Source organism: Paroedura picta, chromosome 2, assembly GCF_049243985.1.
Source record: "Paroedura picta isolate Pp20150507F chromosome 2, Ppicta_v3.0, whole genome shotgun sequence".
NCBI classification, from domain to species: Eukaryota; Metazoa; Chordata; class Lepidosauria; order Squamata; family Gekkonidae; genus Paroedura; species Paroedura picta.
Genome location: NC_135370.1, coordinates 30663654 through 30680190, shown reverse-complemented (window position 1 = coordinate 30680190; position 16537 = coordinate 30663654). Strand labels below are relative to the sequence as shown.

The 16537-nt window shown below is 44.5% G+C and overlaps 1 protein-coding gene across 6 annotated transcripts in view; it reads right to left on the bottom strand.

The window, feature by feature from the left end:
* ZNF385B (zinc finger protein 385B) overlaps window positions 1-16537 on the bottom strand; it is a 281902-nt gene that overhangs the window by 208251 nt on the left and 57114 nt on the right. The window contains exon 1 of one of the 6 annotated variants that reach the window (XM_077319565.1): window positions 7710-7928. The exons of the other annotated variants lie outside the window; for them this stretch is intronic. Coding sequence (XP_077175680.1) covers window positions 7710-7734 — 25 coding nt within the window. The 5' untranslated portion in view covers window positions 7735-7928. Of the gene's footprint in view, window positions 1-7709; window positions 7929-16537 lie in introns of those variants that run through there. 6 annotated transcript variants of the gene reach the window in all.

Here is a 16537-nt window from a genome sequence, read left to right as displayed (position 1 = left end):
GCATGGTGGCTGTAGCCACTAGCCACAGAGCTACCTCTAGGGAGTCAGAACTATGAAACAGGAATAAATTGGGTGTATGTTCAAATGCATACTGGAGTGCAGTTCATACTGTATTATTTCAAATAAAATCTGTATTCCCATGTGGGCTGAGATACTCATCTGAATGCACATGCCACTGGAAGCAAAACACAGAGGACAGATGTGCAACCAAGTGACTACCCAAGTTATGACTCTAACTTAGTTTCAGAGGACAGCTACAATGGCCTGCAGTAGAACGGCTAGTTTTGAGTCTGGCACTTTTTCAGTTAGTCTCAAATTGGGCAGATGCTCTAAAAAAGGAGAAAATGGGGAACATCTGGGCCAGGTGAATAAGAGCCAGGCTGAGCACCTTGTCATATATTGCTCATTCAAAAGAGATGCAGTCAGTCATCAAAAGCAAGAACTCTCTTTTTAAAAAGAGGCCCTACTGATCTTCAGCAAATTCAGCTTAAACCACACTAGCAGACAAGGGGAACCATTCTTAAGTGGTCATTTGACCCAACATTTAAAAAGTGTGGGTTCAAAATAAACATGATTTTTAAATATTTACAAACAAACATGAGTGTGTATTTACAGCTTTCTAGCCTATTTCTTCTAGTTCATTCTTCCTATCTCTCCCCTCAGCTAAGATTGCCACCATATATACACCATCTGGACTCAAATGTTCTCAACAGGGAATTTACAGTGAATACAGAGAAGGATTCTTGGTGACACCAAAGATAAAGTAACTCAAAAGTCATTACATTCTTCACAAGGCAAGAACTATCGAAACCTAAAGACCAAATCAAAGGTCACCAGACTGGCCTGTATCCATCACAATCTACCCCTCCTTTTTTGCCGATATCTTAAAGACTGGACTTGGTTAGAAAAGTCTGTGGTGTGGGCCTTGTAGCCTTCTTTGACCTATGCTGGCAGAATCAGCACTATGATGCCCTTCTGTCTCATCAGCTGTTTTAAATGAGGACTGTGAGTTTGTTGGGCAGCTTGGTGTCGTGGTTAAGAGCAGCGGCTTATGATCTGGCAAGCCAGGTTTGATTTCCCGCTCCTCCACATGCAGCCAGCTGGGTGACCTTGGGCTAGCCACAGTCCTGATTGTTCTATTCTCACTGAGCAGTCCTGTCAGAGCCTCTCTCAGCCCCACCTACCTCACCGGGAGAGCTGGGAGAGTAAGAGAAGCTGGGAGAGTAAGAGAAAGCAATTGTAAGCCACTTTGAGACTCCTTCTGGTAGTGAAAAGCGAGGTATGAAAAACAGCTCTTCTTCTGGCAGTCTTCAAGCAAAGGTTGGATACACACTTTTCTTGGATGCTTTAGGATGCTTTGAGCAGGGGGTTGGACTAGATGGCCTGTATGGCCCCTTCCAGCTCTATGGTTCTATGATTCTATGATTCTTTTAACTCTGTTTATATTTTGCTTTGTAAGCCATTTGGGGAAAGATTGTGGCTCAGTGACAAAACATCTTCTTTGACATAAAGAAGGTCCCAGGTTCAATCTCCAGTTAAAAGATCTGGCAGTAGATGATGAGCAAGGTCTCTACCTAAGACTTGGGAGAGCCACTGCCATTCTGCCTAGACCAGCGGTAGTCAAACTGCGGCCCTCCAGATGTCCATGGATTCAAATTCCCAGGAGCCCCTGCCAGCATTTGCCTCGCCACAACACTGATAAAGCTGTTCTGACCGAGCAGTAATATCAGGGATCTCTCAGCCTCACCTCCCTCACAAGGTGTCTGTTGTGGGGAGAGGAAAAGAAAGGTAATTGTAAACCGCTTTAAGACTCCTTCGGGCATATAAGAACCAACTCTTCAGTAGTATCAGCGCTCTCTCTGCGTCACTTACCTCACAGGGCGTCTATTGTGAGGGAAGGAAGGGAACACAATTGTAAGCCGCTTTGAGACTCGTTCGGGTAGTGAAAAGTGAGGTATAAAAACCAATTCTTCTTCAAGCAAGGTGTCTCTCTCCCAAAATGCAAGGAGCGGTGAGCACAGCACACATGGATCATCCACATGGCACAAAATGTCCATGCTAAGGGAAAGGTGCAGCTTAAAATTTCCCTTCAAGAAAGACTGTATAGTTGGCTACGGCAACTCACCTGATTGGTCCTGGGGTGAAGAATGGCTGGGAAAAATGCCTTTTCCCAGGGAATGAGGAGAAACATTTCACAACATTGGGTGGGCAGGCTCCATTAAATTCTCAACAATTATTTCACAAAAGTTAAACGATCCAAAAGTTATCCTGGAAAATGATTGTTTCAAATCTAGTCTACCCAATCCAATGCCAGATGTCTATGAGGGCTGGTAATCTCCAACTGCTCTGATCTGGGCCTATTCTGCACACAATAGATAATGCAGTTTCAGTGCACTTTAGAAGTAGATTTTCCTGTTCCGAACAGGAAAATCCAGCTAGCAAAGCACTTCGAACGTGCATTATCCTATGTGTGAGGAATGGGCCCTGGATAGTCTCATCTAGCCTGATCTCATCACACCTTGGTAGCTAAGCAGGGTTTGGCTGGAAGATCATCAAAGAAGTCTACGGTTGCTATGCAGAGGAAAGTGATGGCAAACCATCTCTATTTGTCTATTTCTTTAGAAATCCTATGGGGTTGCTGTAAGTTGGCTGGCAAAAACAAACTCTGACTGCACACCTCTAGGATTTGCACCAAAACCGCCTAGAGCTGCAAGGGAGGGTAGTATATAAATTGAATGAATGAATGAATGAATGAATGAATGAATGAATGAATGAATGAATGAATGAATGAATGTGTACCAGTCAAATGTAATGGTGAGGAATGAGAGATTTCCTGGGAAAGTAGCCAAAAGGTTGTGGCTCACTTGCCAGAAATTAAACCAAGCTTTCTCAACCAGGGTTTCGTGAAACCCCGGGGGGTTTCTTGGCAGCCCTGGAAGAGTATCCCAAATGGATGGGAGTTAATTCATTCATATATATATATGTATATATTTTAAATTGTTAACCTTTTACCGAGTGATATGACATATATGATCATGTCAACCTGCCCCCCTCCCCAATAGCCAATAATGGTTCAGGATGGCGTGGGAAGTGGAGGGGCCCTGGTTGGCCGTGCACGATCACGCCACTTCTGGGGTTTCTCAAAGCCTGAAGAATGTTTCAGGGGTTTCTCAATGAGTTGAGAAAGGCTGAGTTAAACTGACTTCAGACCAAAGCCAGTGATTGGTTGCTCTGTAGCTGATTGACAGAAGCCAACTACCAGCTTCCCTTCTGCTTTATTATTAGGTCACCACACTAAAGAGATGGAAGTAATGCTGACTCTCCAACACCATACTTTTCCATTCCGTGGACTGGAAGACTAAGCAGTTATCACGTGCATTCATTCCTCCTGTTCTCTTTTGTTCTGGATATGGAACTGAAGTGGGACCAAACTTGTCATTCTGTTTATAATTTAACCACTTCCCCGAAACGCTTTTTTGCTATGTACAAGGCCATCCTCTGCTAGCGAAGATGCTCGTGGGGAATAAAGTGCAATAGACTGAATCATTAGCCAATAAAACCAGAGTGAGGAAACTTGGTCTATTCTTGTGCCATTACGCTTGTTGACATATTAACGGCAGCCGAAATCTATAAAGTTAACTTCAAGCAAGTCAATGATTTTTTTTTTTTTACTGTGGAGCTGACCTTCAATCAATTTATAGTCTCTCGGATCTATTTCTTGTATATACAGATCACTACCCAGGGAAATTTATTAAGCCAAGCATCCAGAGGGACTGATGAAAGCTTCCCTTTAAACGGAAGTAGATGAGTACTTAAAGTAGAAGGGACTCCTCGAAAAAATGGAGTTGCTCGTGTAAATTAAAAGTCATGGCCTTTGTTCTAAATGTTCAATATATGAAAACTTGCGTGACCATCAAAATATTAGCAGTGCCAATATCCAGGGTACAGAAGCTGTACAATGTACAGGAAGTAGTCTGTAGATGGATAAGTGGGCTTAGATTGGGCCACCAAACTCTGGGGAGGGGGGGGGCCTGGAGACCTCCGGGAATTAAAACAAGGTTTCGGCCATCAATTCCCCTGGAGAAAAGGGGTGCATTGGACAGTGGGTTTTATGGCTTTATGCCCCGTCGAAGTCTGTCTTCTCCCCAAACCCTGCCGTCCCCACACTCCACTCTCAAATCTTCATGCAGTTCTCAACTATGTTTGGAATATACAAGTGTTGTAACATAAGCTGATTATATGGAATGACAGTCTGGTATTTCACATTTATATCCACTATTGAGCCATACAGAGGATCCTTGTGTAACAAACACACCATCTAATCACGGCTGGTTTATCCATGTAGCACGTGATCGGGGCCCTGTGCATCCTTGGACCCTGCGCTCTGCCTCCCCCCCCCCCCATGGAACAGGGCTGTAGCCTCTCTCCTCCCCCCTTTTCCTTCTTTAATGACACTCAGAGTGACATTCCTTTTCACTGTGGGGGACCCCTCTGCCCCCCAGCCTGGCTGCACCCACAGCAATCGTACTCTGATAGAGCCCCACAAATCCTTAAAATAGCTCTGGTGCTACACAAATCGTTAAACCACTCCTAGAATCATAGAATCATAGAGTTGGACGGGACCTCCTGGATCATCTAGTCCAACCCCCTGCACTATGCAGGACACTCACAACCCTGTCGCTCATTCATTGTAACCTGCCACCCTCTTGAACCTTCACAGAATCAGACTCTCCGTCAGATGGCTATCCATCCTCTGTTTAAAAATCTCCAAAGATGGAGAACCCACCACCTCCCGAGGAAGCCTGTTCCACTGAGAAACCGCTCTAACTGTCAGGAACTTCTTCCAGATGTTTAGACGGAATTTCTTTTGCATTAATCTCATCTCATTGGTTCTGGTCCGTCCCTCTGGGACATCTTATGTCCTGCATCCAATGTAACTTGAACACTGCTGGACACTGTCCTTTGTTCTCCCACGACTTTGCTGTTGGGAAATGCTGGCTTTTTCTCCAGCATACCTATGACTTTGGCCTCTAATGCTAACTCCAGAATGACAACCATGCAAGAGCTGTACCTGTTAATTGCACAGGCGTCCAGAATATTTCACAGGACACACGCAGCGACCTTCACCACTGGCTCAGCTTCCAGTTTTTCCCTGACCTAGATGGCCCAGGTAGCCTGATCTCATCAGATCTTGGAAGCTAAGCAGTGCCAGACCAAGTTATTTTGATAGACCACCACAGAAGTCCAGTGTTGCTATGCAGAGCCAGGCAATGGCAAACCACCTCTGCCTTGAAAACCCCGCAGCATTACCATGACTTGTTAGCATTTCCCACCACCGCATAGCTGTGCTCCATAATAGGTTGACATTGCTATTCAACATGGTACCTCCAAAGCATATGCTTATGGTGGATGCTATCGTTGCATAGAATCATAGAATCATAGACTCATAGTTGCAGGATAAGAAGTTTGAGCACACTCTGCCCTGAAAAGAGCACAGTGTTTTAGCCAGTATTACCGGATTTTAGCCAGTTCTACAAGATGGACTCCGGGGAATGGTAGAGCAGCTGTCCCCAACCCCTGGGCCGGGGACTGGTACTGGTCCATGGATCAGTTGGTACTGGGCTGCGGCTCCTCCTCACCCTCACCTTTGGTGCTCTCCAGTGGCCGCCACGGCTGGGGCTCCCCCTAGGAGTGGAACTGTGCAGCTGCTGCTGGCAGCACCCCCCAGTAGACGGCAGGAAGTCAGGGGCACCAGCGGGAAAGCGAGCAGACCAGGGGGTCAGGCGATGATGTTCCTCAGCAAAAAACTACCCCCCCCCCCGGGCCTCAGTAAAATTGTCAAGCGTTGACCGGACCCCGGTGATAAAAAGGTTGGGGACCACTGTGGTAAAGGACAGGAAGTCCTGGAGGATCACTGTGCATGGGGTTGCGATGGGTCGGGCACGACTTCGCACCTAACAACAACAACCGGATTTAAAATATGCCAGGATTATCTTTCCCCACTTTGGTGGCAGAAGTTGGTCTGGTTAGAAGGGGTGTGGTTTTGCCCAAGGTGATATTCTCCTGCCCAAAAGGCCAAATGAAATATCGATGAAATCAACTAAAGCAGATCTACCCACAGGATGCAACAATTGACTTCAGAAATACTTAATTACATAAGAAGCTAGTTGGATTAGCTCTTCGTTGAAGGAACCAACTCATGAATTGGCAGTGGCAGGAAAAAAACAATATATTTGCAGGTAATTATTATTCTGAAATAATGCAGGAAGACGATTGCATTGATGGGAACGATCCCTTCCTCCTGGCTCTAATTAGTGTTTTTCTCTTCCAGGCCTTTTTTTTTTGTAAAGTTTTATCTCCAACAGACACCTTAGCAGAAGCGAGTGGCTTTGACAGAAGACCAAAATCCTGGCAGCGAACCACAAATTGACCATTTCCATAAAAAGAACTGCTAAATGAGAAACCATGTGCTGAGTATAAAACTAATTTCATGCTTTCAAAAGCACACGGTGGCTTCTAGCGAGATAGTGGCCCTGGGACTTTCAAAGACAGATTGGCTAATGCGAACGGGGCCGCTCCTGGCTAGCCATGCTTCACATGTACTGTCAAGCAAATGGCAATTCTCGAATCTTCGGTCAAACGAACATGTTCTTGGCTATCACTCTACGGTCTGAAGCTATAAAAAGAAAACCTGCTTTGTGAATGTATTTATTTGGGAAAAGGGGCAGGAGGGCAAGTCCACTTCTCATGAGCGATCTGCTAAGTTACGAGCAGCAAGCAGATTTTTGTCAACAGAAAGAGGCTACTTTGAAATAAGTGTTTGCACCGTTCTCTTCTTTCTGTACCCTACCCCCCGCACACGTAAACACACAAGCAAAAACACAGATACCTCAAAACGACAAGGGGCAGCAAGTAATATTCACACGATTAACGATTGGCTGGAACTTTCTAAGAGAGGTGTGCACATCTTATTCTCTGCCGGACTGATCCGAAGCACGGGTTGTCAATCCGAACTCCACAGATGAGTCTCTACAGTATATTTATGCCTTAAATAAAAATTTTGAAGCACTTAAAATGTCACATTTAATTAAAGCATGCTTAGGCGTCACTGACGGTAATTTTATGCCTCTCATAGAACGAGTTGTCGCTTCAAATGAATTACTGGTGGCCGTCCTCCATCTGACGGGTCACGCCATTAAACACCAACAAAGTCACACTCGTACAGTTCCGATATGCCATCTGTATTGCTTTCATTTTATTCGTTTCAGCTCATCTCCACCCCCCTCCCCACGACACACAAGCTTTCTACATGCAGCAATTAATGGTCCAAGATTGCTTTCTGACCACTATCTCAGCAACCGACAATCGTGTTTATTAATGATCGGTAAGTGACATTACATCGATGACTGCATGCTAATGTGGCTGAAGCAGTCAACACCTGTCTGCTGCTGGAAGAGAAACAAGACCCAGAAAGGAAATCCAACCCACGCTTCTTATAAAGTTATCTTTAACACAAAATCATAATGGAATGACCCAATCTGTTACCTCCCAAGTTCCTTTTAGTCTCTGTGCTGCATGTGTGAACATGACGAACGCCCCAAAATGCCCCTTCCATAAAAGAATGCCAAACATGCGAGCATGTGCAGGAACGTAATTCAAAGCAATTCTGAAATGCTAATTCATACTAATTTTTAAAAGCCACTCCTTACCTCTGCTGGAAAGTCCGTTCCACATGGCCCCGGTGATTAAATATCCAGCTTAAAAACGAAACCAGGTTAGGAATACAAAACTTCCAGCGTGCATCCAGTGAGAGTGAGGCGGGGGATGTGACGGAGACTCGGCTCCCCAGACTTAATCATCTGCATGACGGTAAACCGTTATCCCAGTGCCGCTTCAAACCTTCCCCGATGCCAGCTTATTTGCACTGCTCCTTGAAAATCCTTCACTCACTGGCAGCATTTTAGGCAAGGACAAGCACACTGAGTCATTGGTAAAGGAAACAGAGCAATTTGAGTTCCGCACATTGGCTCATATCGAAAGACACACACACACGCACATGCACATGACTGTCAAAAGGGAGAAAGTCCTCACGGTGGGTTTCTGCTGACAAACAGGAAAAACCCGAAGGATTCACCATCAACACTGAATCAGCTGCAGGGATGGAATTCACCCCAAAAAAAGACAGATAATTGCGAAAAGGCTTGACAGATATAGCTCCGAACCATGCAGAATGAAGAATTGTCTCCTCAAACTGTATCTGCGTTAAAATTAGCTCTGGGTTTTCCACAGTGATAAAGGAGCATCCGTTGCCAACATGTTGGTGGAGCGCTATTACAGGAGGATAGCTTAGGAAGTGAAAACAGAGACATATTGGCTGAGATTTTCTGCTGGGCGGTGGGGGGAGACACACAACACATGTCCCGAAGAGAAGGAGCATCATTTATATGTTGTCCTGGAACGCACAGAAAAGCGTTCCTCACATAACAGAAGTCATTTCAGTAAACATAAGGGTCATAGCGATACATTACTGATTTTTTACATTTAGACTGCTCGGTGCTTACTTGGTACTCATCCGCTCCACCTAGTGAGCTAATTTGATCTACTGCTCTCTTAGTAAGCTCAGAGGCTTTCAATCGACACACAGTCTCACTTTTCAGCCTGCTAGTGGTTGACTCTAGAATCTGTTTTTCCCTTTCTGAAAACCTTTCTCATTTGGGGAGGGGGGCATCATCTGGACATGAGGTCACTGTGGTGGGTAGGCAGTTGTGAATTTCCTGCATTCTGCAGGGGGTTGGAGTAGATGATCCTGGAGGTCCCTATATGATTCTATGATTCTGTTTCTTCCTGCTCCCTTTGGATGAGGGAGGTAGGAAAATCATGCTCTGTCTAGCAGAAATTCTTGCGTCCATGGAAATATTAGCCAGGCTCCAACCCCCTTGGCCTTTACCCCTATTTGTTCCTCCCCATTATTGGCAACAGTGCTGTCCTAGGCTCCTGTTCTTAGCTGGTCCTTCTCCTCCTAATTCACAACATGGCTTTTCTCTTGGATGGACTTCCTCAATGTTCTGTTTTTGGTCCCTGATTATTCATACTCTCTCCTTGGGTGATCTCATTATCCTCCACCCTCACCATAACTCATAGTTTCAGGACTACCAATATGTGGAAGACACCAGAATTGGACCTCTCTGCCTTAACCTTCTTCCCTCCCTTCAAGCTCTGCATCTCTGCTGATCTGTCCAATATATCCTATCACATGACTCATCACCATCTCCAACTCAACGCATCCTAAAATGAACCACTTACCTCTCCTCGAAGCTTTCCTTCCTTTCCTAATCACTTCCCCTATCTATTGGCAGTACTGTTCCTCACCCTATTGACCAGATGTGCTGCCTCGACTTTATCCTTGATTACTGTCTTGCTCCCTTGGTCCCACATTGAATCAGTTCCTGAGTCATGCTGCTTCTCCAAAACTTTGCACAAGTACAGACAAAAGCGAAACTGGGGGGAAAAACCCCACTACTCACTGCTCTCTCAGCTAAAACAATAGTTCATCCTCCTACTTTAACTATGACATCCTTCCCCCCACATCATCTTATTGCTATTCAAGTCTCCCCTGCCCAAATAATTTTTCTTTCCTGTTGCTCATGCAAGGTCCTTCTGGAAAACTAATCCTTTCAGTACACAAGATGAGCTCCTTACTCTTAAAACATTTCCAGTTGCACTGCTCGGTCAGAACAGTTTTGTGTATATCTGAGCAGCACGAAATTGCCCAGACTAGCCTGAGCTTATCCAAGCTTGGAAGCAAAGTAGGGTTGGCCATGTTTTGTACTTCGAAGGGAGCTCAAGGAAGACCAGATCTGCTATGCAGAGAAAGGCAACAGCAGATCACCTCTGCTTACCTCTTGCTTTGAAACCCCCATGAGGGTTGTCATGAGTTGATTGCATAATAATAGTAATATATTATTATGTATATTTCACTGTGTTGGCTCACATTCTTCTCTCACCATTACACTCTTCTCTCCCATCCCCCTCCTGGTTCTTTTTTCTCCCCATTTTCTATTTTAGATCGAAAGCTCCTGTTTATGCCATGACAATCTATAAAGTACCGCATAACTATCTAAATTATAATTTAAGTACCTTTGGGCACAATAGGATTTATGCGCATAAGAGTTGACAATCACACCCTCCTCAAAAGCAAATGCCACTTTGTGTTACTCACTGAAAGCCTTCCGTCATCTTTTGTTTCTAGCCCACACTACTCTCCAGTGCATAAGCATTTGAGGTAGCAACACAGAAAAAGCCACACACACACACACAAAAACATTAAATCAATGGTTTTTCCATGAAAAAAGGGTTCAAGAAAATGGGCCTCTTATTTCTAACTAGAAAACACATTTTTTTAAAAGCTTTATATCACTTCCAAGGACAAGGTGAGAATGTTACAAGAAGGGAATTTCAAAATAAGGATGTGGCTAGACTCAGAATAGTTTCCACAAGGGCCAAACAAGATGATTTTTCATGGGTTGGGTATCAGTTCCTTAACACATAGTAGTGATGGGTACAGCCCCACAACGCAGCCATTTCAATCTGGAGAAACAGTGTAGGAGAGAAGACTGAAGCTTTGTTGTGGTGGCCAATCTGATTTGAGCCTTTGTGCATGTGGCAAAGTGTTCCCAACAACATGGCATTGTTGTTGGTTCTCTGAAAGGGCATTTCCACATTTTCATTTTCCTCACTTGTAAGTTCCTGTTCCTTCAGGATTTCCCCCCTTTGTTCCACACATGTTCCACTGCCTCTAGCGGTTGATTCAATATTACATTGGTTTACGTCCAGCACAAAAACCTTAATTCAATATTATATTGGTTTATGCCCTGAATAAAAAACCTGTGGTTTAAATCTGCATGGAGATATGCCAGACATACACCAATGCAATATTGAACTGACCACTAGAGGGAGTGAAATACATGTGGAACAAGAAGAAAAGCCCAAAGCAAGAGGAACAGAACAAGTCAGAAAAATGAGAATGCCAAAAAGTTCAAGTCAAATTAGGAAATCTGGCCTCAGTCCTTTAAAAAAATCATCTTGTCTAGTTTGGCCCTAAATTCCACGCTATACTGGACATGGTAGTAGAGGCTGCAACCAGCTGATGAAGGAAAATAAGGAGGGACTCAAGGAGGAAGGCAGTGTCAGAATGAGGTCCATGCGGCCATTACTAGGAATATACAGTCACGGCTCAATAACAAAATTAAAATAAAGACCACTGGCCTCATCTAATGCAGAGTCCAGTGGTGGTCGAAGAAGAAGAATCCAATTAATCAGAACTACTAGGAGAAGGAAATGGCAGTACTGAAATTACCACAGCAAGGCAGGGTGGCCAAGCATTAACAGAGCCCCCAGACAGCTATTACCTCCAGGCCCATCATCCTCATTAGAAGAAGAGTTGGTTCTTATATGCTGTTTTTCTCTACCCGAAGGAGGCTCAAAGTGGCTTACAGTCGCCTTCCCTTTCCTCTCCCCACAACAGACACCCTGTGGGGTCGGTGAGGCTGAGAGAGCCCTGATATTACTGCTCGGTCAGAACAGCTTTATCAGTGCCATGGCAAGCCCAAGGTCACCCAGCTGGCTGCATGTGGGGGAGGAGCTTGGAATCAAACCCGGCTTGCCAGATTAGAAGTCCCCACTCCTGACTACTACACCAAGCTGACAAGAAACAGGGTCTTTTCAGGGGCAGCACCTCAGCAGTTGTTATATGTTTTAGATATGCAAAGTTCCTGCTACAGCATGTAAAAAGCTGTCAAAGACTTCGTGCATGTTTACAGATTGTAACAACAAGGAAAAAGAATGAAAGCTTCCTTTTAATAAGGAAGGTTTTGGAAAGGGATGAAAAGAGAACATCTATTTTTTCCTTATATGGTGTTAGTTTTAATCGTCATTATTTACTGGACTGGTTTTTAGATATATCGTTGCGTTTTCGCTGTGCGTTACCCCAAGGGCCGTGATTACAATACAGACTAAATTGCCAACATTTACCAGTAGCTCCTGGGTGAACCTGCATTCAAAACCTTGGAATAAATACTAAAGCGGTGTAAATAATGGCATTCGTTGTTAGACAAAAGGCTCCTAATTTACACACAGTAGCTGGCCGTGTCCCCAAATTAATAGGGAAACGACAACATGCCACCTTCCATAAAGAACCCAGCAACTGACTGGCATGCATTCATGTTTCAGTTAACAGATGCATCTGCTGAATACTTGGCAGAATCAGATTAAACATTTCTAGAGCAACAAGTGCAATTTGGGAACACCTTCACTGCGTTCAGTGAACACCCCTCTCTTCTGAGCAGGGGCTGATAGGTACAGTTCTCAACAAAATCAGGAATTGCCCTGGGATGTTAACCTTTCTCCCACCCTCCATCCCTGGAGCAGTTTTGCCCTTAAACATTATTTTTAAAGCGAGGCAGTAAATGAACAGATAGGTAAATATATATGCAGCACTTCAAAGACACCTTCCTTCCCCCCCAAAAGTAGATTAAAAGGTAAAGGTATCCCTTGTGCAAGTACCGGGTCATGTCTGATCCTTGGGGTGACGCCCTCTAGCGTTTTCATGGCAGACTCAATACGGGGTGGTTTGCCAGTGCCTTCCCCAGTCATTACCGTTTACCCTCCAGCAAGCTGGGTACTCATTTTACCAACCTCGGAAGGATGGAAGGCTGAGTCAAACTTGAGCCGGCTGCTGGGATTGAACTCCCAGCCTCATGGGCAGAGCTTTCAGACTGCATGTCTGCTGCCTTACCACTCTGCTAGGAGGAAGCGGGGAAGCTACTTCTGGGTTCTCTCCCATACCAGGATTTTAATCTGGCTCAGGTGTTTGAACACTGTGTCCACTTGCTCGACTCCAGTATTAAAACAGGAGTTGAGCTGACAAGCCTGGAAAATTTTCCTTTAGAGTCTTTTCAGATTTTCGATGGAGAGCACACTGTCCAAATGGCTACCAAGAAACATTAGGTAGAATAGTCGCAAGTAAGATCTTCTATTATGTTAACCATTAGTGGCTCTATATTTTGGTAGAGCCACTAAGGGGTGAGCGGTGTCCGGACACCGCTTCCGGCTGTACGGGGCAATCCAGGCGTACCCGGATTGGGCCGGCCCGTGGAGCGCCTGCCCCCAGGAGCTGGTGGCAAGGTACACTTGTAGCCTTGCGGCCAGATGCTCCCTGGCCATGGAGGACAGCGGACCGTGCCACTCTGCCCAGCCTGATGCTCCAGCCAGCCAACCGGCTCCCTGCCGCGAGCATCAGCCACACCGCCAAAGCCCCGATCAGGTAGGGCAACGGCACAAACGTCGTGGGCTCCCTCCCATTAGCGCATGTTGCATCTCTGGGTGCAATGGGCTTTAGGACTATAATAATAATAATAATAATAATAATAATAATAATAATAATAATAATAATAATAATAATAATAATAATAATAATAATAATAATAATAATAATAATAAAACAAAGAACATATGAAATGACAAATGGTACCCAGCTCCTGGTGATGCTCATGCTGCATGATGTTATAGTCTGTATAATCTTCCATGTAAGTTATAATGTCCTCTGTAAATCGCCCAGAGCTGCAAAGAAATGGGCGGTATAGAAATCTAAACAAACAAACACACACACACCCAAATGAACCCAGCTTCCCCATAAGCACCGGGGCACATTTGTGCACCTTCCAACTTTCCATCTTTCCCAAGCCTGATTTATGATGTTTTTCAAAAGATCCCAGTCAAAGGGCGATGGATCCTGTGTGGCTAGAAAGCGTAGACCGTTCCAAGTCATGCTCAGTTCTGCACTGTTTTACCTACCGCTACTTCACTTCTGTATCAAGCTTTTGCCCCCCCCCCCTTAATCAATGATTAAAGCATTAAGGAGAAGAAACTCTGAAAAATCCCTCCAGTGGACCAGGGGGTTCAAGAGAATAGTGGCGTAAAGTATGTGTAGAGAAGCCAGCTGTACAGAAGCTGCCATGAAGAGACTCACACAACTTCCATGCAGAAACCTAGAGCTGCCTGAGAGCCAAAGTGGTGTTGCAGTTAAAGAGCAGCGGACTCTAATCTAGAGCAGTCAGGGTTGATTCTCCACTGCTCCACATGCAGCCAGCTCAGTGACCTTAGGCTAGTCACAGTTCTCTTGGAGCTGTTCTCACATAGCAGTTCTCCAAGAGCTCTCGCTCTCTCTGACCCACCAACCTTACAAGGTTTCTGTTGCGGGGAGAGGGAGGGAAAGATGTTTGGAAGCCGCTTTGAGACTCCGGTGGGTAGTAAAAAAGCGGTGTACAAGGAAACCAGCTCTTCTTCTGATCGACCTGAATCCAGAAAAGACAATTAAACAGAACATAGTAATATTAATTTCCCAAAACAGAGTTCATAACTAGGGTTGGGCTCTGTGCCTGCGCCTGCGTGCCAGTCAGTGCGCCGCCACTTCCCCCCCTGCGGTGTGGCGCTGGCTGATTCGGGCGCAAACAGCCACTTTGGACGCCAAAGTGCCCAACTCTAATCTCATCTGTGTTCACCGGAGCATCTACCATGGCCAACATCAACGCGTGTACAACAAATGGATTTGCTGGCTAACTATACTGGCCTTAACATCTATGTACATAGTCCAGGCTTTCTCAACCAGGGTTTCGTGAAACCCTGGGGTTTCTTGATGCCTCTGGAAGGGTTTCCCAAATGGGTGGGAGTTAATTAATTTTAAAAATATTTTTCAAATTGGTTAGACGTTTATCGGGTGATAAGTCAATATGGGGTCATGTTGACCTGCCTCCCCACCCAAAATGGCCATGGATGGGTCTGGAGGGGGGGGAAGGGGAGGGCCCCAAGTGGACATGTACACAACTATGCTTCCCAACCATATTCTGCACAATCACCCCACTTCTGGGGTTTCTCGGAACCTGGAGAAGGTTTCAGGGGTTTCTCAAAGGTTAAAAAGTTGAGAAAGGCTGACGTAGTCCACTTACTTCTCAAAATAGATGTTTTCGTCATCCCTATGCCTCAGTCATCGTCACTGATAATTAGCCGTTTCTGTTACTGGTTTTTCTAATAAGCATTTGCCAGCTGTTTAAATAAGCAACTGCAATATGCTAGAAAAGCCTTGGGACGTAGTGCTCTCCGTTCCAGAGCTGGAGATGGTAAGAGACAGAATATAATCGAGAATCCCCATCTCTCTTGCTGGACACTAAACATGTGGAAAATCTTCAAAATGCCCTGCAAGAACAGATGTGTGATCCTGGTTTCAATAATCAAGAGACACGAGTTTATTTCACGAAGGGGGGGGGGAATTACACACAGTAACTTATCAGAGAAACCCATTTTTAAAGAAGAAAAAAGACTGCCAAATAATCTACATAGCTCTGAGTTGTTTTGCAGTACAGATGTGTGTTTTTTTAAAAATCAAACCCAAATGTTTTTAGTTCATCACAAATGGTAATTATGTAACTGAACAGTTTTAATAATCTAGCATCACAAAAACAGATTTCATAGGTAAGCGCTGCTATACTAGCAACAGGGTAATTACTGGCTGTTCTGATAAATAAAACATGAAATAAGAGTTTTAGCATTTGCTTCTAAAATTGCTGGGGAATGTTGATTATGAGATAGGTAACATTTCAGATTTCTTAAGGGGAGGGGGATCGGTACGGCTGATATTTCAAAATGCTCCAGCAGAAAGGGGTGGGGGGAGATCGGAGTCTTAGTAAAAAGGCAAAGAAATCTCATTTTCCAGGCAATTATGCTTAAATATAAATAGGATGAGAAAAGAGGCATAAAAAGTAGCACAAAATTAACTGCTCTATCTGGTCAGGTGATCTACCTTTTAGCTACACAATTTCACTAATACTGAATATTTCCACACCTGGAAATTGGAACAGTATTTTTAAAAGCCTTATCAACAGGAGATCTTGACTTCCTCTGGAGAACCCCAAGAACTACATGGGAAATTCATTCATTCCCACAAATCTGAAAGGCAGAATGCTCTGCAGAATAAATCGGGTGGCTCTATTTTGAAAGTTCCCAGAACTTTTTAAAATCCTCATTTTTCATCATTTGTTCATGCCCAACAACAGTATAACTTTACAGTGGAATAAACCATGCAGCTGCCCACGCTGGACAGATGTTTCCAAATCGCCTCCAGAAACCTCTCTTGTTCTTTGCTTCCTGTTTGAGAATTCACTTACAAAGAACGGCAAATATTGCAATGCACCTTGTAGCTTAGGCTAAATTATATTTGTTCTCAAAAATAAAGTTCTCTGTCATTGGCTGACATTGACTCCTTTTTTCCTGGGGTTCTCTGTGTTCAGAAGTCACGTGCCAATCTCCAAATCCCAAGAGGCTTCAAAGAATATTCTCCATTTACCTGCACTGTTGACAAAGGTCTCTTGGTTCTTCTTGCCAGCCTTGCAATATCTTGGCCTGCTTCACACTCTCTGCATTTTGTTCCGTCAGTTTGCAAAACCATATTGGAATTTGGCTCTTGATAGTCAAACACTTTGCCCAG